General features: G+C 44.1%; 2 protein-coding genes across 2 annotated transcripts; one reads left to right on the forward strand and one right to left on the reverse strand.

The window, feature by feature from the left end:
- The first annotated feature begins 460 nt into the window (after window positions 1–460).
- On the forward strand, window positions 461–21,213 carry LOC122780888 (solute carrier family 22 member 23). The gene is made up of 10 exons (XM_044044266.1): window positions 461–1,736; window positions 4,651–4,754; window positions 5,655–5,809; window positions 13,927–14,119; window positions 14,371–14,498; window positions 15,643–15,745; window positions 15,877–16,103; window positions 17,474–17,506; window positions 17,613–17,736; window positions 18,827–21,213. The coding sequence occupies exons 1-10, from the start codon at window positions 1,311–1,313 to the stop codon at window positions 19,245–19,247; spliced, it is 1,914 nt and encodes a 637-aa protein (XP_043900201.1). The 5' UTR covers window positions 461–1,310; the 3' UTR covers window positions 19,248–21,213.
- Window positions 21,160–23,627, reverse strand: psmg4 (proteasome (prosome, macropain) assembly chaperone 4). Its single transcript, XM_044044267.1, has 3 exons — window positions 23,351–23,627; window positions 22,348–22,423; window positions 21,160–21,397 (listed from the first exon to the last, which is right to left on the reverse strand). Exons 1-3 carry the CDS (start codon window positions 23,525–23,527, stop codon window positions 21,276–21,278), a joined length of 375 nt encoding a protein of 124 aa, XP_043900202.1. The 5' UTR covers window positions 23,528–23,627; the 3' UTR covers window positions 21,160–21,275.
- Window positions 23,628–24,425: the final 798 nt, after the last annotated feature.

The raw sequence follows: 24,425 nt of genomic DNA on the forward strand, positions 1-24,425 counted from the left end.
GGGAAGGAAAGAATGAACAGCCAAGGTGACAGAGAGACAGACAGACAGACACTCACAGAGAGACACACAGAGAGTTAGATAGACACAGTATTGTGTAACTCTAGGTTCTGTCTCATTAGGACCAGGTTTTGGTCTCCAGTCCTGACCTTAAACCCCTCCCCAGGTCTTTAATTTGTAAGAGCTCAAAAAGTTATTTCACTCACTCACTCAGTCACTCACTCACTCACTCAGTCACTCACTCACTCAGTCAGTCACTCACTCACTCACTCACTCGGACACTCAGTCAGTCAGTCACTCAGTCAGTCAGTCAGTCAGTCACTCACTCACTCGGACACTCAGTCTCTCATTCACTCGCTCATATGTGTGGGTTTGATATTTCGCTGTAAGATTTCGTGCAGTGGTCGTTTGGCGCCCCCTCGCGGCTGACAGGCAGAACATCGTCCCATCCTTCTATTGTCTGTTGAAATATTTATTTATCTTTGTTTACAAAAGAAAATCACATGACGCCAACACTCAGTGTGCGCGGGACGTTCACGCGCCACGCGCCACATATGAATGTTTACATTAGAGATCATGGATTCATGATTTAAAGGCCGCACAAAGACGATCATTGTCGCTACAGTCGCTTTTTTTTTTTGGAAGAATCCAATCGGAGCTCATCGCGCGACCGGAGGAGGGCGGGGCTTGTACACCCCTCCCTCCCTCTGCTCCAGGAGCCTTCAGCTTCAGCCTCGCGTCCCATTGACGAGGCGACGGCTGCTGTGTCCTTGAACTCATCACAGTGGACCAGCGATGATGATGACGATGACGATGAAGAAGAGCGGGAGCTCGGACAGAGTGGAGCTGAGGTGATGAGGGTGATGTCGCGCGCGTGCAGGAGCTCACAGTTTGGACAGGTGTGAGACCTGTGGAGGGAGCACATGGATGAAGGTCCAGAGCAGATGTTTAGAGGAGGAGGACACTCGTGGATGTAGCTGCACACGCACACACGCACACACACACGCACAGGCACAGACCCGGGCCCGCAGCAGCTCCACATGGATGGATCATGAAGACGCCGGCTGCCGGTGTGAGACCTCGCCTCTCATGGAGCGTCTCGTTCCCCTGACAGTGCCGCTCCTCTCGGACATCCCCGGCCCCCGTCACTCATCATGAGGGCAGCAGCTCCGTGATTCCTCCCCGTGGATCTTTTCTCCAGCTTCTCTTCTCTTGCTGCTCACGCAGGATTTATCATTTATTTATCAGCTGCTGGATTTCTTTGTGTTCATTTTTCCACCCAGTTTCTGTGTCTTGTGTGAGGCCGGGCCGTGATGGCAGGCGGCCGGCCGGAGGCGCAGGACCACCCGCCAGAGAACGGCTTCACTCCGCTGGAGCACCCGGTGCCGCGGCTGCTGCCGCACATCGACGGCTCGGTTCTGCCGTCTCTGGGCGGGTTCGGGAAACACCAGAAGCAGCTCGTGGTCCTGACCTGGATTCCAGCTTTGTTCATCGGATTCAGCCAGTTTTCGGATTATTTCCTTCTGGCTCAGCCCACTGGCACGTGCGTGCAGCCCCTCGCGAACGACACGAACTGGACCGAGGCGCCGGTTACCGTAGGTGCGCCCGCGCTGCTCCATCTTAACGGCACCGACACCGGGGAGGGGTACGGGGAGGGCGGCGGGGGCCCCTCACTGTGCGCCTGTAAGGAGTGGAGACTGGAGCTGCAGACGGGACTCAGTCAGAATGTGGTTACCAAGGTAACGGGAGAAAATATTCACTTCATCATCATTGATCCACGTTAACTCGTTCACAAGTTACCCACTGACCTCAACATGAGAGGATGAGTTTGTTGCACTCGTTTTTATTACCGCTTAAGGACCTTTTCTTGTCAGGGCCAGTAATCCTCATGGAGACTAAAAACCTGGTCCTAATGAGGCAGAACCTCATTCTTGAGGCTATGGTTCAATATTAAAGTTAGAGGTAAGATGTGGATTGTGGTTTGGGCACATTTTCATGTCCCATACCAAAGTATAAAGTATAGAAAGTTGCTCCTGTTGTTTATTTACATTTTTACAGTGTGTTCTCAGTGAAGTTTGTGTTTTTTATTTCGATATCCAGTGATTTTGACCATTACTGAGTGTCTAGTTATGTCTGGATCCATAGCACCAACGAAATCCAATAATTCCCTCCGTTGGCCGTCCATCAAAGAATCCATTACTTGCTCTGTTATTTTTATTTACCGGTTTACAGAAGTATTTCTTTTTTAAGGTTTTTAGACATTTTTACAGCGCTCCTCTTTTTGACTCTCAGGTTTTAAACTCAAATGACCTGAGGGTCACTGAGCATCTGGTCTGGTGGATTTAAGTAGATTCTTTCCACAGGTTTTCAAAATAAAAGTGCCTGTGTTGTTATGGAATGATATATAGCTCACAATTAATGATGCAAGATGAATGTGTTACTAAAAATACATACAGAATTAACTCATAAGTTGATATTGATTGGTTGGTCACACGGAATCGATTGGAGGGCATTTAAAAAAAACAAAAACGTTTCTAATATCAATATACATAATATACTGAACAATTTAAATATCTAACTGTGGTTATTTTTGACTGAATTTGCGATTGTGGTATAATTTGCGATACACTTTTACATAATTGTTCTCATTTAAAAATGACTTCTGTGTGAAACAAAGACGTTCTCTTCTGTCGCTCAGGACAATATTAAGTCTAAAAATTGTTTTTTCCATACACATTTTGTTCATAATCTCAAGGCTCTGCACGTCGACAACACAATGAGCAAGCACCGACAGAATCAGACTCAAACATGTCTGACCCATCTGCCTAGACAGGTTGGGGTGAAATGAAAATAGGGCACAGAGGAGAGGAAGGACATTAATTGTTCGGCCTGTGCCTCAAAGTAATCTGAAAGTGAAATGTGGCTCCAGATTCAGGGACCGCGTTCTATGACGAGATAACAGACACTGAAAAGACACATAATGGTGCTTTTTTATGCTTTTTTTTAAGAAAAAATGTTGTTTATCTTTATTTTATTTCCTTCTTTCATTATTTCTTTCAAAGCAAACACTTCTTTTTTTAGGGATCAAGGCGACAAATGACAGTGGTTTAATATTTCCTCCTCTAAAATATGCGTCACATGATCCCATGTCTACGTCAAACGCCCCAGAACCCATCAAACTTGTGTTTGAATCCCAGCACTTAAATGAAGTCATTTCTTCGTTACACATTTAGAGCCATGTCCATCTTTGGATCCACGTCATTATGGCAGCAGATGTCAACAGTTTTCTTTTGGAGAAGACAAAAATGGCTCTTTTAAATACTAAAGATCACAGATCACGTATAATAACGACGTGGATGTTACATAAAAGTGCAGACACTGAGTCACTCTATGGATTCTTCTGCTTTTATATAAAATGTCAATAAACTCACAAGTCCATCTACACACCCCCCACCCAGCCCATCGGTCAGTATGAACACGTTTATGTGGTAACTATTTGAAAGTGTCATCCATTTTGTCCGTGATGAGGCTGCGGGGAACAGTTCTGCTGGACCAGAGGAGGCTCAGCGAGGAGTAAATCACGTTTTAATACCGCAGAATTGCTGCGTCGCACTCTTTCAGACACACTTTCAGGGTCACAGACGCAGAGAACACAATGTGCTCGCACACACGCGTCCTTGGCTGAGTTTCAGAGCTGCAGCGGCGCGGTGTTCACTGACCCGTGGCCTTCGAGGAAAAGAGTGGAAAACTATTGATTTGTGTCATTGCAGACCGCGTTCACATGCATGCTGTTCACCCTCTCACAAACACACACACTCACAGTCAGAGGACATCATGTGCCTCACAGTCATTTCCTGGAGATTTAAGACTTGGAACAGATGTGCAAATTTGTACTAAATGTGAAATCAACTACAAAACTACAAAATAAAACCAAATAACGTGTGAAAAATTCTACTTATTATATGTATCTAAAGATATCTTCATTTCTTTTACCATCCTGTTGTCGCCAACAGGATTAGCCATGCGTGCGTCTCATGACTGTAACTCCTAGACTGTTTGTGATATCTAGAAAACCCAAAAACTAAGGACTGGCGATCTATCCAGGTGCCCATGACCCTCATGTGGAGGATAAAGCAGTATTAGACGAATGGACGGATGGATACCGGAAAGCAGAGAAATAGTGCTTTGCACTGATATACTTCACAGACGAGATTCCTAAACGGTTGAAAGTTACCTTGGGGAAAGGGGCAGAAGAACTCACTCATTGAACATATTTTGGCAATTCTACAGCCATAAAATCAACATAAATCCAGACAGCCTCCATTATCTTGAAGGTCAAGGTTCAAACTAACCAGTTAATGCCTCACACTAACCTTAACCAAACCACTGTTCAGGTTTTGGTCCTGACATTTAATCCAGAAAAGAGTTTATAAATACAAGTACTCACACACACACACACACGCTGGTGTTTTTTCTCTCTTCTGCCTTTTATTCAACTGACATTTGAATATTTGCACAAACAAAAGCAGTGAGTGGGTTCTGACAGTCCTGACAGTTCATGTGTTCATAACCACTCAGCCTCTCATGTCATGTTCCTTTCATGTTGCCGCTGCTGATTTTTGTCTTCTGACAAAGTTTGTCTTGTGTTTTCAGTGGAATCTGGTGTGTGACTCTGCCTGGAAGGTGCACATCGCCAAGTTCTCTCTGCTGGTGGGCTCCATATTTGGCTACCTGGTGATGGGTGTCATGGCTGACTGGTACGCTCGCCAAACCATCAATGATCGGAAACTGACTTCTCTTTTCCTGTTTTTCTCGAGCCTTTGCGGAATCAAGTGCTTACAGATTGTCCCCAAAAGTATAATTCTGTTTTACAGTCAGTAGTTTTAGTAGACAAATGACAGTGTCCCTTCATACTGTATGTACCATTATTTATCATCTATTTTCCTCCAAATGGCAACACAATTTCCAAAAGAAGTAGACGTTAATTTGCCCAGTGGCTTTTATTCAAACAGAATCGACCCCTGGCAGCGAGTCATTATATCTGTCCTTTCACACTGGTGTCCTCGCAAGAACTTTTTATGGATTCATTCTGCAGGGATCATGAATATTGTCAGTCCCACTGTTGCCAGGGCTAAAATTCAAACAAATTAAAGCACCATATCATCAACAACGTTACAAAATGGTGAGCACCACCAAAAAAAAGAATAGTTTTCTTCATCCAGAGACAAAAGTCATTTTAATTCAAGCAAAGCTCTGTGCGTGGCTCAGTGAGAACAACATGTCCTGTAATTGGGTGAAATGGCCCTTTAAGACACACATTTGTCCGTTGGACGCATTGTAGTCCCGTCTGCGGCCTGCGGGGCTGCCTGTCAACACCGTGGGAAAAAAAGTCCCCACATTGTATTTGGGCTCAGTTGCCATGGAGACAATGTAAAGAAATGTGCTGGGGGGGGTTGGGGGGGGGAGGTGCTCAGCTCTGACCTGACCCACTGGTCAACTGACCCCACCCCCGTAATCCAGGAAATTCACATTCTCTAAACAAGACAATGGTGGAATGATCTCTTTCATCCGACTGCACGTGAAAAGCTTCTTTGCTCGGTTTTTTTGTTTTGACTCACGTCGCTGTTGCACTCTCTCTCTCTCTCTGTGTCTCTCAGGTTCGGTCGACAGCCCGTGTTGATTCTCTCGGTGCTTTTCATGCTGGCGTTTGGTCTGAGCGTTGCCTTCTCTGTAAACGTCACCATGTTCAGCACGCTGCGCTTCTTTGAGGGTTTCTGCTTGGCGGGCCTCGCTCTCTCCCTCTACGTACTCAGTAAGTACATGCTGTCGCATCATCACCGCCGCCGTCGTGCATGTTTGCTTTTCTGCTCTTGTTTCTTCATTCTTTCTCAGTTTCTCAGTTCAAACCACAGGGTGGACCAAAGTGCAGCACATGCAACACAAATCAACAGCAAGTTTGAAGATGATCGCACAAAAACTGTAGTACAAGTTTGCTCAATTACCGTTGGTGCAAAATGGCCAAAATCGCCCAAAAATGGCCGTTTAGTCCAAGATGGCGGGCTTCCTGTAGGATATATGGCAAAGTCGTCATTGACTTTTTGGACCATCCTGACATGATTAACATGGGTACCAACTTTCGTTCATGTACGTGAAATGCGACAAAAAGTCACCTAATGAAAGCTGATTTTAATTTCGGTAAGCCCCTCCCATTTCCATTTTTTTTTCAATATTCAGGCCCTCAGAAAAGCAATTTACTTCGAGGAATTTTTTTTTTTATAAATAATAATAATAAGAGGGCTATTGAGGGCTCAAAGACACACATAAAAGCAAGTAAAAGAAGCATTTAAAAACAATAATACAAAACACACATAAGTTGGGCTGAAAGCCAACGTTACAAATAATAATTGTGTTTTTAAACGAGATTTAAAAACACACACAACAGTGCGTGGGGGCCGGCCTAATGTGAGGTGGGAGCCACAGAGAATCAGAAGCTGCCTTCTGATTGGCTACTTTGTTTACAGAGCAAACAAAATTGCAATCATTGCAAACAAAAAGTGCATTTTCAGGCAATATTTTATTTGCAAGTGTTTCTTGCTTTGTGAAAAGTGTTGTTTGAAAAAATATAGACACAAATCTAATTCCATGCCCAGTGTTGCTGAATGGTCTCGTTGTTTCGTGTGTTAGCATGAATGCAGATTAACTCTGAAATGCTTGTCTGGAAGGACATGATTAGAAGTAGTCGTATGTATGTGTCGACAGGGGCTGTAAATAATAATCATAAAATGTAACAGCGTTTTTAGAAAATACGCTTTCCTTGAAGAATTTTGAAGCTTTAATTCCCCCCAGCCCAGACAGAGGGGGGAGCGGAGTTAGCTGTAAAGCTCTTGTAGAAGTTTAACATTGTATAGTTTTATTGTGAACCCCCACACATTCCCCTCTTACCTCTCTAGGAGAGAGAGCTTAGTCATACATTATGCGTGAGGCGAGGGGAGACGTGTTGTCCCTCTCAGTCAGGGGTCTCAGATAAGTCTGCTGAGAACAAGAAAACAAAAGTGTCGGCCTGCGCCTACGGGCCGTCTGCTGGAGACAGATACTCCTGAGAATTTCATTTATTTAATCATGTAATCATGAGGTAAATGACAACATGCAGTCAATAAACCATCACCCAAACAAAGAGTTTCATTAAAGCTAATGGTGATGTTTATACAAACTGTAAACTGTTTTGTTTTGTGTGCTAGCATGCTAATGCCAGCTCAGATGAGGCTGATTTAAACGTGTTTACTGCTAATTAGCAAGTGTTAGCTAACCATCAATCATCTAAACAACACGGGCACTTTGACGTGATGGTGTAAATAAATATAAGTGTGGCGTATATTTGTGAGTAAGCGAGTGAACTGGCCATGGCCGCAAATATGTGGAGCTACGAAATGAATTGTGCTCTGCTCCACTGCGCTAGGTGGTGATATTATGTCCTCTTTGGTATGTTAGCATTAGCATTTTCGAGCACCATTGTGTGTTTTCTTATCACATTAGAAATATTCAATTCTTTCAACAAGCAGAGCATAAACATGGTCTCTGCAAGTCTTTAAATTCACCTCTCTGTGTTTTTGTTCTTCACTGATGTTTTAATTTCCTGGTCAAAGCCCGGGGTTGGGAATTGTGGAGCATGTGCAGTTTAACCAGTTTGGGTTCGACAAAACTCAATCACGTGTGAAATTCTACTGAACTGAATTGGTCTTATTTACTTGATTTAATTTGTCTAAGTCGGGCTAACATTTTCACACGTCCAGTTTTATTCAGATCAACAGTTACACTCACATCAGTACATGATTTAACGAAAACATTCCTTTCCCTGTATTTGACGTCTCTTTTCATTTAAATCTCAAATTAAATGCGATTAAATGGACGATACGTCTCTCCCACGCACAGACATGGTCACTAACACTCAGTTAACAAGTGCTTGTAATGAAGCAGTGTAAACGTAACAGTGTGTGTCTGATTGTTCGCACATACTTTGAAGTGAAAGGGGAAAAACTAGGTGTGGATGAATACAGTAGGAGGGAAAAGGTGAACATTTGACCCTGACTGTCACGTGAGATCATAAAGACGCCCTCGAAAAGGCTGAATACACGAACGCCACTGAAACTTAATTTGCAGTTTTCCATGACTCCTCTAACCATGACAGATAGACAGTGGTTTTATTTGTTTACCTGGTTTCTTGTCTACTTTGTGGCACAGCGACGTCTCGTTCATGTGCTGCAGGACAGAGACAGAAAAGAACAATCGCTCTGTGCTCTGTGCACTGACACATTGTCTCGCTGACTTGGCTCGGCGCTCGTACTTTTGATTTGGGATAAAATAAACAGTGGGGGTTGAAGTGCTGACCTTGAACTTAAAAGTTCTTCTTTGTAACACAATCTCTGGCAGTAAAACCCGGCTGTTTATATGCACGTTAACTGCCTCAAACATGAGCCGCAAATCCACAGAATAATAAAAATAATAAGAATAATCTGAAGGAAAAACAACAGCTGTTTTAAATGTGAATATTTTCATTAAAACTGAATCTTTTCTTTTTTTTTGTGAACAAAAACAAGACATTTGAGTGTACGCATATATATGTGTATATGTATATACATATATATATGTATACACATACATATGTTCTATTTAAGGCGACTGAAACTGAGTTTCATTATAATTTCTGCAGAATCTCCCAGAGAAATTCACCCTCTGTCACTGTGAAAGCAGCTCTGAATCTCTATTTTTAAATCCAACAGCTCTTTCTTGGTCCTTTTCCATTTCCAATCCTCTCCTCCATTCATCCCATTCTCTCTCTCTCTCTCTCTCTCTCTCTCCCTCTCTGGCAGTCATTCTCACTTGCTCATTTGAAATCTCTCTTCGTTCAGTTCTCTCGCTGCGACACGCAGAGCATAATAAACTGCGCTCACGCTTTAATTTGCTCCTCTAGTGTAAACGCGTTCGCGTGCACATGTGGTCGCAGCACTAATTCTACATGAGTCTATTATTTAGTCATTTGGCTGCGACGTCTGGATTGTTCTCGTTTATTGCTGCTCGTGCTGTTTCCCCTCCTTTGATTTTGTCTTAGAAAAACAGATTGAATCCCATTTTTACAATAATTGTGTCCGCCTGCTGTTTGTTTGCACTCTCCTGGAAAACAGCTTTGCACTAAACCAGGATTTAATTTAAGAGAGAAAATACTGTATATATAGATTTCTTGTAGTGATAAGGATTCACCCGCTGGAGGCTGGAGGTTTTCAGAGGATGTGGCAGCTGTCGTCAGCTTCACTCTGCATAAAAAACTAGAAACATGTCAAACCCGTCCAGTGCAGAATATTCTACTTGTAAAAGAGAATTTTAGTTCTCCACTTTGGTCCCTTCATGATGCTGAAATCCAAGTTAAATCCTGCAGAGCTTAAGTACTCAAAGATAATGTTTGGACGTTTTTAATCATCAGTAACCAAAGTAAGTGACCAAAGTGACAAGTGACAAAGTGGAAATTAAGGTGCTGACTTATGTTTTAGCGAAAGTTATTAAGTGACCCTTAACAGACTTTGCTGTTCATCTCATCTCACAGAACATTTAATATTTTATATTATATATCTTCAATCTTCATAATCAGATTTTCAGGCATCAGTGATGTTTAGCGAAATCAGTTTGTGCCGCAGTGCACGTCGCATAACACGGACCCCGGTATACTCGCGCATCAGGGTCCTGCAGTATCGCACTTCACCATCAGGTGGCGGTACAATTTTGGGGTAGAGAAGGCAAGAAGTGTTGCTTGGTCCCAGCTTGCCTCATGAGTTAGGTTTGATATTCCACTATAAAACAGTTCCTACTCAACGTGGGCGGAGTCATCACTGCACGGCTGCATGAAACAGCCTCCTTTTGTTAATTATTCCCCCAAAAAAACAGCCATGTCAAGAGCTTTGTGTGTTTTAAACGTGTCCTGATGCTACACACACGGAGCTCAGTACGTCTGCGGGGCCGGTCCCCGGGCTCCGGGTTTACCTGCGGGACGAGTCACTCACCCTGTGTGGGTTGGGCTAATCCAAAATAGTGAAAACAAGGGGGGTGTTCTCTGAAGAAACGCTGTTACCTGTGAAACACGGGTGCTCTGAAAACACCCCCATTAGCACTTGGTACTTTCCTCCTGATGAAATTAACCATAGACTGTATGAAATTAACATGGAAAAAAATCCCATATTCTTATGTTGAAAGTTAAAATTGATGTAACCCATTGGTTAATAATAAATGTGTCAGTTTTTCTCATACTATTGTTGTGATCAAGCCTATTCTAACATTCCACACTACAAAATATGTCATTAAAGTATGTGTGATTCGTGCTGGTATCGTATCGGCCAATACTCAAGGCTGCAATATCGGTATCGTATCGGAAGTGAAGTGAAAAAGTTGTATCTGGATATCCTTATTTTTAACTGATCTACAGTTCAGCAGTGTTCGGCTTGATTCTCGTCTCACACGTCGTCTCTTCCTGGAACTTCCTGGCTCACTTGGAACCAGAGCAGGTACCGGGTAAAAATACCCGGTACCATGCTAGTGGAAACACAATTCGAGGCGAGGATTGTGAGGACTGTGATGTAAAAGCGTCACTCGTGTAGTGAAGGTGGACAAACCGCAGTTCTGTCCACAATCACTTCTCCTCTCGTGCTTTTAGCTCGGGCCAAGGACAGTGTTTGAGTTAAACGGTCTCTTCACAGCTCTGTGGGGACACACTGAGCTGTTTCTGCTTCCTCAGAGACTTCCAGGTAACGACAGTAACACTGACACTCTGTGTTTGTGTAACATGAGCCGCGACTACTGCTGACTCAGCGGAGGCAAACTGCCGCGTCGTGCCCTCGCCAAGCATTTTTATCCATGTCCTCCAAGACGTTCACCAGAGACAAGGTTATTAAGACGATGATGATGATGATTAGGTGATGAGGTCCATTGACTCAAAGCCAAGACACACAAACATCAATCATTTCATCTGTAAAGTAAAAGCCTGTGTTTTCCTGAGCATTAATCACAGTCACTCTCACACGTGAACTCTGGCTGTTAGAAAGTCAATCTCCTCTCCTCACTGTTGTCGTGCCCCAGGCAAGGTTAGCAAGGGAACAGTGTGTGTGTGTGTGTGTGTGTGGGGGTCTGTCATCATTTGTCATCACAGATCTGCTTTCTATTGTCTTCTTTGTTTTCACCTCCCTTTTATTCCATGATAGGCTTTTGTTTTGTGAAACTCTGCAACTGTTCACATGCAGATGTGAAGAAGAGGAGGACAGAGGAGACAAGACAGAGGACAGAGAGAGACAAGACAGAGGACAGAGACAAGACAGAGGAGAATGGAGACAGGACAGAGGAGACAAGACAGAGGACAGAGGAGACAAGACAGAGGAGAATGGAGACAGGACAGAGGAGACAAGACAGAGACAGAGGAGACAAGACAGAGGAGAAAGGAGACAAGACAGAGGACAGAGGAGACAAGACAGAGGACAGAGACAAGACAGAGGAGAATGGAGACAGGACAGACAGAGGAGAAAGGAGACAGGACAGAGGAGACAAGACAGAGAAGAGAGCACAGAGGAGACAAGACAGAGAAGATAGGACAGAGGAGACAAGAAAGAGGAGACAGGACAGAGGAGACAGAACAGAGGAGAGAGCGGCCCGGCGAAAGAGTGGACGGGAGGGGTGAGCTGGATGAGGAAGGAGGAGAGAGTTGGGGGATGGTGGCTTTTCAGAGGGTGACAGAACCGCTTTAGCCCAGATAAGCAAAGAGTGAACCAGGGGTGGGTGTGTGTGGTGTGTGTGTGTGTGTGCGTGTGTGTGTGTGTGTGTGTGTGTGTGTGTGTGGGGTTATCAGCCCACAGGGGAGCAGTGAGATAATCAGCACAAGGAGAATCATTCTCCACTCAGCTGGAACAAAAGGTCCTCCAGTGTGTGTGTGCGCGTGTGTGTTCGTTTTGGTGGTTTCAGGTCAGAGTTTGGCTTAAACTGGTTGGTTGTGGTGGTGTTTTGGTAAAGCTGTATGCAAGTCAATGAGAGTCCTGTGTGTGTGTGTGTGTGTGTGTGTGTAATCCATTCTTATTGACTGCTGTGGACAGAAGCCACAGAGCCGCGGTGCTGTGTTGTTTTTCTGGGAGCAAACAGGGACACAGCAGTAAACACAACAAAGCTTCCACCTACACGTTACACTCTGATCGTCTTCATCATGAAGAAAAAGTGACAAAAAGCAACGCATTCGAGGATGAAATCGTGTGACTGAGTTAACGCGAGTGAAAAAACAAATACGTTTGAACTGCTCTTTAAAAACTAAATTTACACTGGATTGGTTTGGAACCACAAGGAAAAGGAAAAGCAAGAAAAAAAGAAAGAGCTCTTAACTTCAGCTCACATCCTTTCAAACACTCAATGAAAATCACCTTTAAAAGTAAAACATGAGCGGCCATTACACATTAAACCACATTTAAACACAACATCAGAAGATATATGAAAGCTAGAATCCAGACAATGTTTGCCCCCAAATTTGCGAACATCAGCAGGAGTTTAACTCTGAAAAATGCTCTGAAAACAGTCTTTTAAATCTTTTAAATCTCCAAACCTTGAAACATGACTCATAATAATAAGAACAAATGCATAATATTATAACTCTCTCTTTTCTTTGATGGCGTCTGTACTGTTGCATTACTGCGTCTCTTACAGTCGTTCAGAAAAACCTTCTCGCAGTAACACATGACACACGAGTGTCACGCAGCGTTACAGCGCCACACGCAGGCCCTGCGTATACACCACAGCATCTACAGTGCTTTTGTTTGTGTGTATGAAATCGTTTCTTGAAACTAACAAGGCAACCAGCGATGGCAGACCTCGCCGCATTCACGCAAAACAAGCCTCTGGCGCCCTCTGCTGGTCACATTGGCAAGTGCAAATGCAGAAACACTAACAAACAGACAGACAGACAGAGCCACTAAAAACAATCCTAAGTAATAAAATAAACATGAGGCCGTGAGAGCCAGTGATGATGAAGATAGAGCTGAAACAATTACTCGATTAATCGATCACTAAATGATTCGCCAACTATTTTCATCATGGATTCATCGGTTTTGAAGCCTTTTTCATGATTAAAAACAAGATTTCTGATTGTTTCAGGTTCTTAAATATTAAATATTTGCTTCATTTCTTTGCTCCACAAAACAAAGAAATCATTCAAACTGAATCATTTCCAGGTTTGAAAACACTGACGGACATATTTTAACGTTTTCTGACCCCACGATGACTCGACTGATGGAGAAAAGAATCGTCCGTCTCAGCTCTAGATGAAGACATCTGTTGTGATATTGTTGTGTGTGTGTGTGTGTTCCCTCCTCCTCTCTCCCTGTGTCTCTCTCTCACTTGACTTTATTATCATTCCCTCTGTGATTCCACTGATTAATGGAGGAAGAGTCATTTGTATTCCACCCTGTGTTCTCCTGACTTTAACATCTCCTACAATAAGAAGTGAGAGTGCACCATGCCAGGAGAGCAACCGGGCCCCTCCCTCCCTCCCTCCTTCTCACCCGCTGACAATGGTCACCTTCAAAAAGACCTTGCCATATGGACCAAGCCATCTGGACTGTACCATAATACAGGCAGTAGGGGGAGGAGTTATGTAAATGAAGGCACGGATGCAGGGAAGCGCTTAGCGAGCAGCTGAGGCCTCTCAGAAGTCTGTCCTGAGTTTCTGAAGAGGTCTGGTGTTAAAGTGGTCTCTCTCAGGGGAAGGATCAGGATCAGGAGCCGTCAGTGGTTCACAGAGGAAACTCAATACTGACAAACGCACTCATCACACTATTCCAGGCCATTAGTGCCGCACTGACCACAGCCGCGTACGTGCAGCATAAACATGTGGGACTAAGTCTTCTCTTCTTATTCCAGGGATTGAGCTCTGTTTGCCAGCCTGGCGCTTCTCCATGACGATGGTGGCCAGTTTCCTCACGGTGGGCGGGCAGCTCCTGATGCCGGGGGTGGCCGCTCTGTGCCGCCATTGGCCGCTGACGGACCGCGACGACTGGCAGGTGCTGCAGATCGTCATAATCAGCCCTTTCGTTCTGATGCTGCCCTATGTCTGGTGAGTCCTGAGTCCTGAGTCCTCAGTCCTGAGTCCTGAGTCCTGTCCTCTGAGGGAATCCACGGGGTGGCGGGGTGGTTGAGCCAGGCGTCGGCTTGTACAGTACACACACTGCACTACACAGCTCTGAGTGCACTCTGTCTCAACTTACAGAACAATCCTTTCTTTCTCCTCTGGTTTGTCTCCGTCCCCTCACTCGTCCGTCCGTCTGTCCTCGCCTGCTCCCGCCACATCTCTCTCTTTCTCTGCAGGATTTTCCCTGAATCGCTGCGCTGGTTGCTGGCCACCCAGCACTACAGGCGCTCCAAAGCCATGATGCTGCACATAGCCAAGAAGAACCAGGTTGACATGGAAACAGAGCCCAGTGGGGTCCTGACAGGTGAGGACCACAGAGCACTTTATTCACATCAGTACGTGAGTGATGCTCCAGTCAGAGTCACACGTGTGCAGCATTTTCCTGCTCATCACAAACACGTCACGAGAAATTCTTCTGTATAAGTGGAACACAGATCGTTTCATGACTTACTTTAGTCTTTATTTGTAGAAGTCGTATATCCTGTCGCAGTGAACCATTCTTGTTTTATTCTGTCTTAGAGCTCAAGGTGGTGTTTTTAAAGAGCAAACCCAGAATTTAAGGAGATATTCCACAGAATATTCCTGCATTTTTGGAGCCAATAGTCATTTGTTGGATCAATAACTTGTTTAGGGAGTTGAGGTTGTTTAAAGCGTGGTTATATGAGGTCCTCACACACACCAGTGTTTTTCTGCTTAAGTCTACGATATCTTAAGTAAATGTTTGCTTCTTTATTTCCATGTGAAACGAAAGTTTCTGTTGCTGTATAGACCGCTCACTCCTCTGCACCAAAGTGACTTGTGACCTCTGTGCTTGAAATCCTTTGTTGGAGCCATTAGTGAAGTGGCTAAAAAGATGTTTTTCCTCCAGCGCACCTGCTGGCAGTGAGCAGCTGGCTCTCAGGTCGCTTCTTGGCAGCTCACTGGTGCCACACTTGGCAAAGTCCGAGTCAACGGTAATCCCATCCAGACTCGGTATTAACATTCATCCCGAATAATCCAGTTACGTGCAGATCGGAACAGTCCTGACTGCATCCTCAGATCCCAGCTGGATGGATTCCTAAGCTGCGAGAGCTCCGTCCGTCCTCTGGACAGATGAGAGACTACAGACTACACGGTAACATGTGGTCTGAGGAGAAGCATCCAGGAACTGGGCCAGTGTGTCAGGAGATCCTGACACACAAAAAACACCACAAAAAACCTGAGTAATTGTGAAGCTCTCTGAGACAGAACATCTCTCCTCTGTGAGCCACAGACACGTCCTCCTCCTGCAGCTCCCTGTGAGCCTGGCACACAGATAAATGATGAGGCTGGGAAAAGGGATCTCCTCTCTATGAACGGTCCCCGCGGCACGTTAGCGCCTCTGTGCTCAAAGGTCACTTTAGCGGCTGGACTCTCGTTAACCTGTGAGAGCTGAGGCCTGAATGTATGCGTTTCATGTTTCCCACCAGAGCTGGAGCAGGAGCTGCACAGGAAACCCCAGAGGACCTGCATTGTCAAGATGATGAGCACCAGGAACCTGTGGAAAAACATCGTGGTGCTGTGCGTCAACTCGTAAGTGTGGCGCTTGTATTTTTATTCCCTTCGCAGATCGAAGCCAACAGAGCATGAATCACACATGAGGACATGTGTGTGTGTGTGTGTGGGAGCCTCATGTCTCTGTGTGTGTGTGTGTGTGTGTGCAGCCTGACAGGTTATGGGATCCACCACTGTTTCGCCCGCAGTATGATGGACCCAGAGGCCCAGCCCACCGCTCTGTGCCACGCAGACTATTACACTATGGCTGGCATCGCCGTGGCAACCTGCCTGGCACTTTGCCCCGCGGTGGGGCTGATGGGACGTCGCGGAGGACTCCTCACCTTCATGATCGTAACAGCGCTCGCGTCGCTGCTGCAGCTGGGTTTGCTCAACCGTGAGTACGGGACATTTTAGAGAAAGCGCTCAGACCTGGTTCAGACCTGGTTATTAACGTCTATTCTGAAAGACCCTGTCACGTTCAGATCTTGTAAAGTTCAGGTCTGAATCCGGCTTTTCCATTATACCGCTTTAGCACTACTTGGCTTGACTCTACTCTGCTCAGGTTGGGTGTCAGGCAACGTCGTTGTCTACGGGACATTGAGCACTTACCTCCATGTTGCCCCTGATGGCTGTGCCTGCAGCGTGTGAATGGGAAGACAGGTCCCAGGTTCTAACACTGATGAAAAATCAAGAAACCGGGTCGTGCTCTAACTGTATGATGGAAAAAGCTCCAATAGAAACCACATTGTGAGGTGGTTTGAGGACGCGTGTGGAAACATTCCTGAGCCGCATTAACGCAATCCACTGACATACTCTGAGCATTATTTCCTGGTTTGTTAGCAAACCACGGCTAATACCCAGATATGATAAAAGTAGCCCATATACATAGAAAAATACAAAAAGGACAAAAATGTGGAAAGATTCAGGCCAGTGTGTTTGTTTGAGCTTAAAGAATTGAATATTTTAAAGTTGGTGGATCTTAGGGAGGTTCGGAATGAGGCTCAACACGCTAACAACTAGCTGCAAGCTATTACTGACAAGCTGAGAGTGGGCATATTGCCACCTAATGGAGAGGAGGTGGACGCACGAGAATTGATTTGCTCCCATATCCTGTAGCGTTAGCACGTCCAGTTCTGTGTTTGTGTCTGGCCCGCCACCAAAACCTAACAATATCTTTTTTTTCTTGGCTTTATCCGAAAGACCCCAGAGAATTTCATTCAAATCTGTCTTTTACTCTTTGATCTACGCTGCTCACACACATGCGGTAACTCCTGATTTTACAGCCTCACAACGCAGCATAAAAATCGCGATGAGGGTAAAAGAAAGTCACGTAAAGGTCGTCGCGTTTACTGATGGAACAACAGAGGAGAGTAAAAACAGTGAAGAGGACAAAGCGTACATGTAAAAATCCACGTTGCATAACAGAGTGATGACATTACACAACAGGCACTTTACATCTGTGTGTCATTATATCAGTGCTGATGAATTCTCCTCATCCCTCTGCTTGTGACCTACATCTGCAGCATCTATCGCTGAGTCAGCACTGCTCTGTCCACTTTTAGTAAAAGAGCTGCGCGGCCTTGACCGGTACAGTGATTACCGTGTTGAAATCACAATCAAGGGACTTTTTCTCAAGACTGTGAACTCTGAATTCCTGCTGAATATACTTTTACTTTATGATGCAGATTCAACTGTGCGGCTCTACTTATACTAATGATGTGTTCTCCTCTCCTCTGTTGTCCAACGCTCACACATGGACTCCAGTCATTGGAAAGTACAGCCTTCGCCACGACACAGGTACGACTACATCTCAACAGTAAATTCTAAACCATATTTGTGGCATTTGCTTGAGCTGCTCTGTGTTGTTGCTTACGCTTATGTTGTGTCGCCCTCTGCTGGACAGTCCTGCGCGACACCCTGAACAGGAAATTCTCGGTGGCGTTCTCCATCATCGGCATGTTCTCCTCGCACGCCGTCAGCGTACTCAGCATTTTCTTTTGTGCTGAAATCACTCCCACGGTCATCAGGTGAGTGTGATGCTGACAGTTTATAATGTTTCATTATTTATCTCTTTACTGTGTAAACAACGCTTGAAGCTGTCATTAAACCCATGCAGTAGCTGTTGCTCTGTGTTCATTTACTCTTATTTACATTCTGTCAAGTGTAAAGTTTGTGTCATACATAACACGGAACCTTTGTCCATTGGTTTTCAATTCAATTTCATTTGTATAGCGCCAAATCATAACATACATTATCTCAAGGCACTGACAACATCAAGGAGAGCAGAGAACCCCAACAGTTCACACAATGAGCAAACACTAGGCATCAGTGGAGAGAAAAAAATCTCTGACAGAACCAGGCTCAGAGATGTGCGGTCATCTGCCTCGACCGGTTGGGGTGAAAGGAAAACGGGGGACAGAAAGGGGGGAGAGAAAGTGGGAGATGAGTTAGAGACAATGAGAGAGAGAGACCAGGAGCAGATACACAACAACTGTATCAAGTTACAAGTTTATACAGTCAATGATATCGACTTTTAATTATAGCACAATAATAATGGTGATGATATGTATGATAGCAATAGCCTCGAAAACTGGATCTGGATCCTGCAACCTGCAAGATAAGGATACAGAGAGAGAGAGGAAAAGAAGGAAAGACACAAACTAGGGAGAGAAAGTAACAAGGTTAATGACATATAAAAAGTCATAATCATACCCTGTGTGAGAGAGTGAATGTGCGTGCACCACAGGAAAATCCCCCAGCAGTCCAGTTCTATAGCAGCATAACTAAGAGATGGTCGAGGTTTCCCTGAACCAGCTCTAACTATAAGCTTTATCAAAAAGGAAAGTTTTAAGTCTAACTTTAAATACAGAGAGAGGCTCCCCCTCCCGAACTGTCATTGGGAGCTGGTTCCACAGGAGAGGAGGAGCCTGGTAACTGAAGGCTCTGCCTCCCATTCTGCTCTTACAGACTCTGGGAACCACAAGTAAACCTGTATTTTGTGACCCAACCTAAGGTTTCTAACAGACTTGTTGGAACATCCTTATAATTTTGTTGGATGCAGAACGTTGACGCCCTGACAAGCTCTTTGTTCGACTGCTGCTCTCTCTCCATTCACAGGGGTGGAGGCCTGGGTCTGGTCCTGGCTAGTGCTGGCTTTGGCATGCTCACCGCTCCCATCATGGAGCTCCACAACCAGAAGGGCTACTTCCTGCATCACGTGATCTTCGCCTGCTGCACCCTGCTGTGCATCATCTGCCTGCTGCTGCTGCCTGAGCCGCGGGGCCAACCCCTGCCCGAGAGCCTGGCGGACGGGGAGACCTTCACCCGGCAGACCCTGCTCCGCCCTGGGGAGCAGCACCTGCTCCTCACCAAGAGCGACAGAGACTACTCGCGGGTCCATGACACACCACTGCACCTTTCGGCCACCGGGGGCACTACAGTGGCAGCAGCCACCGCTCTGGCGGCCGTGCCCGCCTCGTATGCCCTGGCAACCGGCGGGGAGGTGATTGAAAATCATGCCATCGCCAACGGAGTGTGAGCTTCCGAGCTATAGAGCTCCGGACGTCAAGTGACTTAGTGGTGTTTACGCCGCCATGTTGGCAGGAAAAAGCTTCTGCGACGCCACCAGACCAAGATCGAGCAATAAATCGCACAATCTGACTGACTGAATCCATCCGGCCCTCCCGGTGCTTCTTTCACAAGTATGGAGACATCGTTCCAGACATCTTCACATTTATGATTCATTTTCCTCGTCCTACTCAGGAGAAAGGCAATAAAAGCAAGTAAAATAAAGAGGATATTAGATTTAATTAGCACTGGATTCTGTGCCTGATCTGAAGTCATCGTGTAATCCGTTACCTGTGGCTTCTGTCTTCTGTGATCGCCTGGTGCGAGTGACATTTTCCCAGACTGTCCACCATCTTCCCTTTTATATTTTTGACAGCCGGCAAAAAGACCAGTTGGATTTTGACCTGTTTTCGCCTGTTTTCCTGCCAAAATGGCGTTGCTTTGGCGTTGCGTGACCGGAGCTCTGTAGCTCCCTGCTCCTATGAAACTGCTCACGCAGAAAACTGAACTAAACGTTGTTTCCTTGGAAATGAAAAGACTTTTAAGAGGGAAAAACTAAAATCTTCCTATGAACTCCTGCAGTGGTAGATTTTGAGGTGAAAATAGTACTTTTGTGTAGTTTGTAGTGATTATGACTCATTCAGGAGTTGCCAAAAACATTATTGTCCTGACCACGTTTACCTGAAGTAGGTGTGTGTGAAATTACATGAAGGTTTTCAGTGGTGTGTGGGTTTTTTTTCTTGCGGCGACATCTGCAGGAGCTGCCATTAACGTGTGCTCTGTGAGTTTTCGGACTCCTTGAAAGACGATTTCACTACATCTTGTCATTTTTTACTTTGCACTAAACGTCAGAGACACAATCAAGTGTTTGTGATTTTTAGCCAAACGTTGGAGACACAGGGATTGGCTGAACCACTACCACTCTTTTTTGCATGAAAATGGCACAAAATTGTTTTTATTTTCTTTTGTCATGTTCTCTGTCCTTTACTTGTGGTCCCTCAACATGAAGGCCGATGTGGCACTTTATCCTCAGATGCTGAGGTCTGAGTAAACACTGATTTACTGCCATAGCTGTGGGTGCATGATGGTTGACGAGCAGCCGGAAAAACCTCGGCAAACGGTGTAGATGTGTAGCCTGTGGGTCGCGCTAAACAAATCCGAGAGCTGAACAGACGTTAGGGGCGGACCTGTGGGCGGACCAGTGGGCAGACCGTGGTCTTATGATGCATCTCGGCATTTTAAATGGCTTTATCGCGATGGCTCTGTTCCTTTAACAAAACAGAGAATCTAATTTATCAAAAACCAGTATTTATTTTTTGTCACATTGCCAAGGGCAAATTTGTTACTTGAAATACCTCCTTAATCAGTAAATGTTTCCACTCAAACTCTCCACCCCCGTGTTCTCTGTGAAGTGGTGATTTTGTTGTAATCCTGCTCTCGGGATCAGAAAGCACAGTATCTTTAGTTTCTTTGAAATAAGCGTTTGTGACGATTAGCGTGTAGCAGTGTAGACCTGGCCTCGTCGTGATAAGTGTACATTTATACACTTTACTATCTAAGTATCCCTTAAGGAGTGTGTGTGTACATGTGCCATTAATTCATAGCGTAATACTTTTATAGCACACTGCGTAGATAAAACTCTTTGTTTCTAAATAATTGGGAATGCACAGATCGTATTCTGAAATGATATTTAGTACACAGCTCGTAGTTTGAGGACATTGTAAGGTTCGGTTCTTTGTATGTTTTACAATAAAAGAACACACACACACACGCGCACACACAAAAAACCCAAAACAAACACTAATACTGTTTTTTAAGTGTCATTTTTTAATATGATGCATTTGTAAAAAAAAAAAGAAGAAAAAAAGCCACGGGCCTACATGTTTTGATAATGAAACACTTAATTTATTATGTCAATAAAAGAACACTTGATGTGACCATGTCTGCTTGTATTAGGATTTGTATTAAAGCACAAAACTGGGAGGACCTGCTCTGTTTATCAGAAATGCTCAGGGTGAAGCTCCAGCTCCTTCTTTATCCTGTTCTCCACCAACAGACTGAGGTTGGAGTCCGTCACTGGGAGACTGTAACTCACAAACACTTGTTTTTTGGTCTTCTTTGCTGGAAAACACACAAAAACTAATTACTGAAAGAATTGGCAACAAAAGTGCAACGATTCTGTAGTTTAAATGTTTACGAGAAAGGGCTGCATCAATGCAGTCGCCCCATCGTGAAGGTTAATTACGTAACAAAATGTAGTGGATTAAGATTTTTAAACAGCCTTGAAAATAAGGGTTACTATACTACCGCACGGCTAATGCAGCTGGTGGCACTTTGATGCCAGTTTTACAAAAGCCATGGATCATAAATGCCTGACATTAACAAACATATAAAGCTTTGCTCCCGCCTCTCAAAAGTAGACTCAAGAGTGGAGAGGATTTTGAAGATTTTCTCCTGGACGTGTTAGCATGTGAGCTTCAGTGTGCAGCACTTAGTTAGACTCTGCTGTTTTTGTAAAAAGTGCCATTTAAATTAAGGTGGACTGGGTTACATTTAACGTATATAATGTTTTTATAGTCCGTCCTCTCATCATTTGACCCCTGCTATAGCTCTAAGCAGACACAATTTCACTTTCAATTCACGTCTATTAAAAAATGTATCAATAAAAAATAAATGGATGGACGGACATTTATGTTTGTGTTTAAGTAAATGAACACAGTCTCACTGTTTCAGTGTGATGTAAGCTTTTCCAAAGTTTTGAACACTGATCGCTACAGTTTTACACATTTCATCAGTGTTTGGAGAAGTGTTTCTGAGCTCAAACGCTCGTTAAACACGGGTGTGGTCACTTATAGATAAATCCATAAATATGAACATAATATAGGAGCATAATATGAAAGTTTTGAACACTGATCGCTACAGTTTTACACATTTCATCAGTGTTTGTTTTAGTGTTTCTGAGCTCAAACGCTCGTTAAACACGGGTGTGGTCACTTATAGATAAATCCATAAATATGAACATAATATAGGAGCATAATATGAAAGGGTGTTTGACACTTTTACTGACTTACCTAATCTCTGTGACAAAGTATTTGGAGCAGTATTGGACGGATCCCCCATGATTAATGTGGATAAAGGCATTGAATCCTGCAGCAAAAGACAACACGAAATAAATGAAAAAAACATTATTCTTTGCTACATTGCTACAAAAGTACTTACTGCACAAGTAGTGTTTTTGGGTGATATGATCTTAAAACGACATCATGATATTCCATCAAATATAATCTCAACAACAATATTCATGACAATAATCCACAGAATTTTACAATAAAAGTGTTTGGTTTGACTTGGTTCATGGAGTTCACAATGAAAAACATATTTATGCTGTAAAAAAAAATATCAATCCTTGAATAATAAAACAAACAGAAATATCCGCCTGTCAGTGGCCAGCTGGCTGTTTGTTGACGCTCGCTTGGAACTTTGCCAGGGCAGGTGCTAAAAAGGGCCCCAGGTACCGTGCTCAGTTGCATTTTGAATCCTACTGTGCAGTAGTTGGTGCTATGTACCACAAAGAGTTGTAATCCACTTTACTAGGAGAAGAAGAACAATCGCCAAAGAAAAACAATTAACAGCCTTGATGGACAATGAAATATTAGTTCTAAAGAAAGTTTTACGGTGGTTGCATAATGACCGTAACCCCCTAAAATAGCCTTGGCCACCCCAAAAATAAAAGTCTAGCTCCGCCACTGCTAATACCTAAGCGTTGTGCTGGGTAGTGCTAGAACTATACAATGGAAAAGCGACATAAAAGAACTCTGCAGTTGGGCAAAGATTAAGACGTATTTATCAGCATCAGTTATTGGCCCAGGCTCTCCCGATATATCGCCATATCAGCAAAACGTCCAATATTGTCAAACCTCAAACAACCTGTTGAGTGAACCTGAGATGTGGGAGCCCAAAAACTGGTTGTACTGCCTTCCAGTAGTACATCAACAGATTTATTTATGTAGTAATTTAACTATTATTAGTGTTGTTGTTGTTGTTTTTGTTAGCGGAAGTACATGTTCCACTTACATATTTGCTGCTCATTGAAACCGCCAGGTTTGACAGGACTGGAGATGAACCGATCCAGAGGAAAAACCCGCCGCTGAGCTTCATCACGTGAAAGTGAACGGCCTGCTCCAGAATCTTGTCCGAGAAATTGTGAACGGAAATGGCCTCAGATACCGCTCTGTTCTGTGTTTCGCTCATTTTTGTAAAGTCCTTGTCACTGTCTGTGTGTATGTGTGTGGTAGCTATGGTGTTAGCCGCCGTGACTCTCGTTGTCAACAGAAACAAGAGCTTCCGGGTTAAACAAAACAGCCCAAATCAACCGATCATCGACGGATGGAGCGCAGCGCTAGCACAACTGAACTAACCAAAATAAAATACAACCCTTTTCTGAAAAGGCCCAGGTTATTAATTAATCAGCTAGCATAGTCAGCCATTTTTATAATGGCAGCTCTTAGTAGAGCTTGTCAAGTATTGTTCATCATACCTGATGTGTAGTTTTATTGTGAAGGGTAGTTCGGCAAACTGTTTCGGCGGTCTTAAACTCCTGTTATCCACGTTATCCAGGAAAAATCCCACCGCTGGCACCAATGTAACCGAGCGTACAGCGCGTCTATTCTGGGTGAGTAATAAAATAATCGAAGAACAAGAATGGCCGTTTTTAACGCGTCTATTCTAGTTTTGACATGTTAAAAAAGTATTTTTCCCAGCAACAACAACCGCAACACTTCTGGTCTACCCTTCACAATAAAACTACATATCAGGCATGATGAACGATACCTGACCAGCTCTACTAACAGCTGCCATTATAAAAGAATAGGTGACATTAGCCTCGTCATCGTCAATGACTAATTTCACTCTACATCTCAAACTTTTATTTATGTTGTTAATGTTTCATATTGACCACAGAGGCCCGTTTCCACCACTTATAAAAATAAAAATTAGAGATAGTAAGTCATCAATATGATCATTACGAGAAACTAAGTCATAAATATGATAATTATGAGAAACTACTAACATAAATCTATAGAAGCGTATTGCATTCACCGAAAATAATGGCACACCGGCTTCGTTATCAGATATTTGTTTGGGGTGCATT

The sequence above is a fragment of the Solea senegalensis genome, linkage group LG14 (genome assembly GCF_019176455.1).
Source record: "Solea senegalensis isolate Sse05_10M linkage group LG14, IFAPA_SoseM_1, whole genome shotgun sequence".
NCBI classification, from domain to species: domain Eukaryota; kingdom Metazoa; phylum Chordata; class Actinopteri; order Pleuronectiformes; family Soleidae; genus Solea; species Solea senegalensis.

Bases quoted from the DNA above. Each gene is read 5' to 3' on its own strand.
- LOC122780888 (XM_044044266.1), top strand. From the start codon at position 1,311: ATGGCAGGCGGCCGGCCGGAGGCGCAGGACCACCCGCCAGAGAACGGC. The intron at 4,755-5,654 runs GTACGCTCGCCA...TGTGTCTCTCAG, and splicing joins ATGGGTGTCATGGCTGACTG to GTTCGGTCGACAGCCCGTGT. The intron at 16,104-17,473 runs GTGAGTACGGGA...CATGGACTCCAG, and splicing joins GCAGCTGGGTTTGCTCAACC to TCATTGGAAAGTACAGCCTT.
- psmg4 (XM_044044267.1), bottom strand. From the start codon at position 23,527: ATGAGCGAAACACAGAACAGAGCGGTATCTGAGGCCATTTCCGTTCAC. The intron at 22,424-23,350 runs GTAAGTGGAACA...CTTTTGCTGCAG, and splicing joins TTTCAATGAGCAGCAAATAT to GATTCAATGCCTTTATCCAC. The intron at 21,398-22,347 runs GTAAGTCAGTAA...TGTGTTTTCCAG, and splicing joins TACTTTGTCACAGAGATTAG to CAAAGAAGACCAAAAAACAA.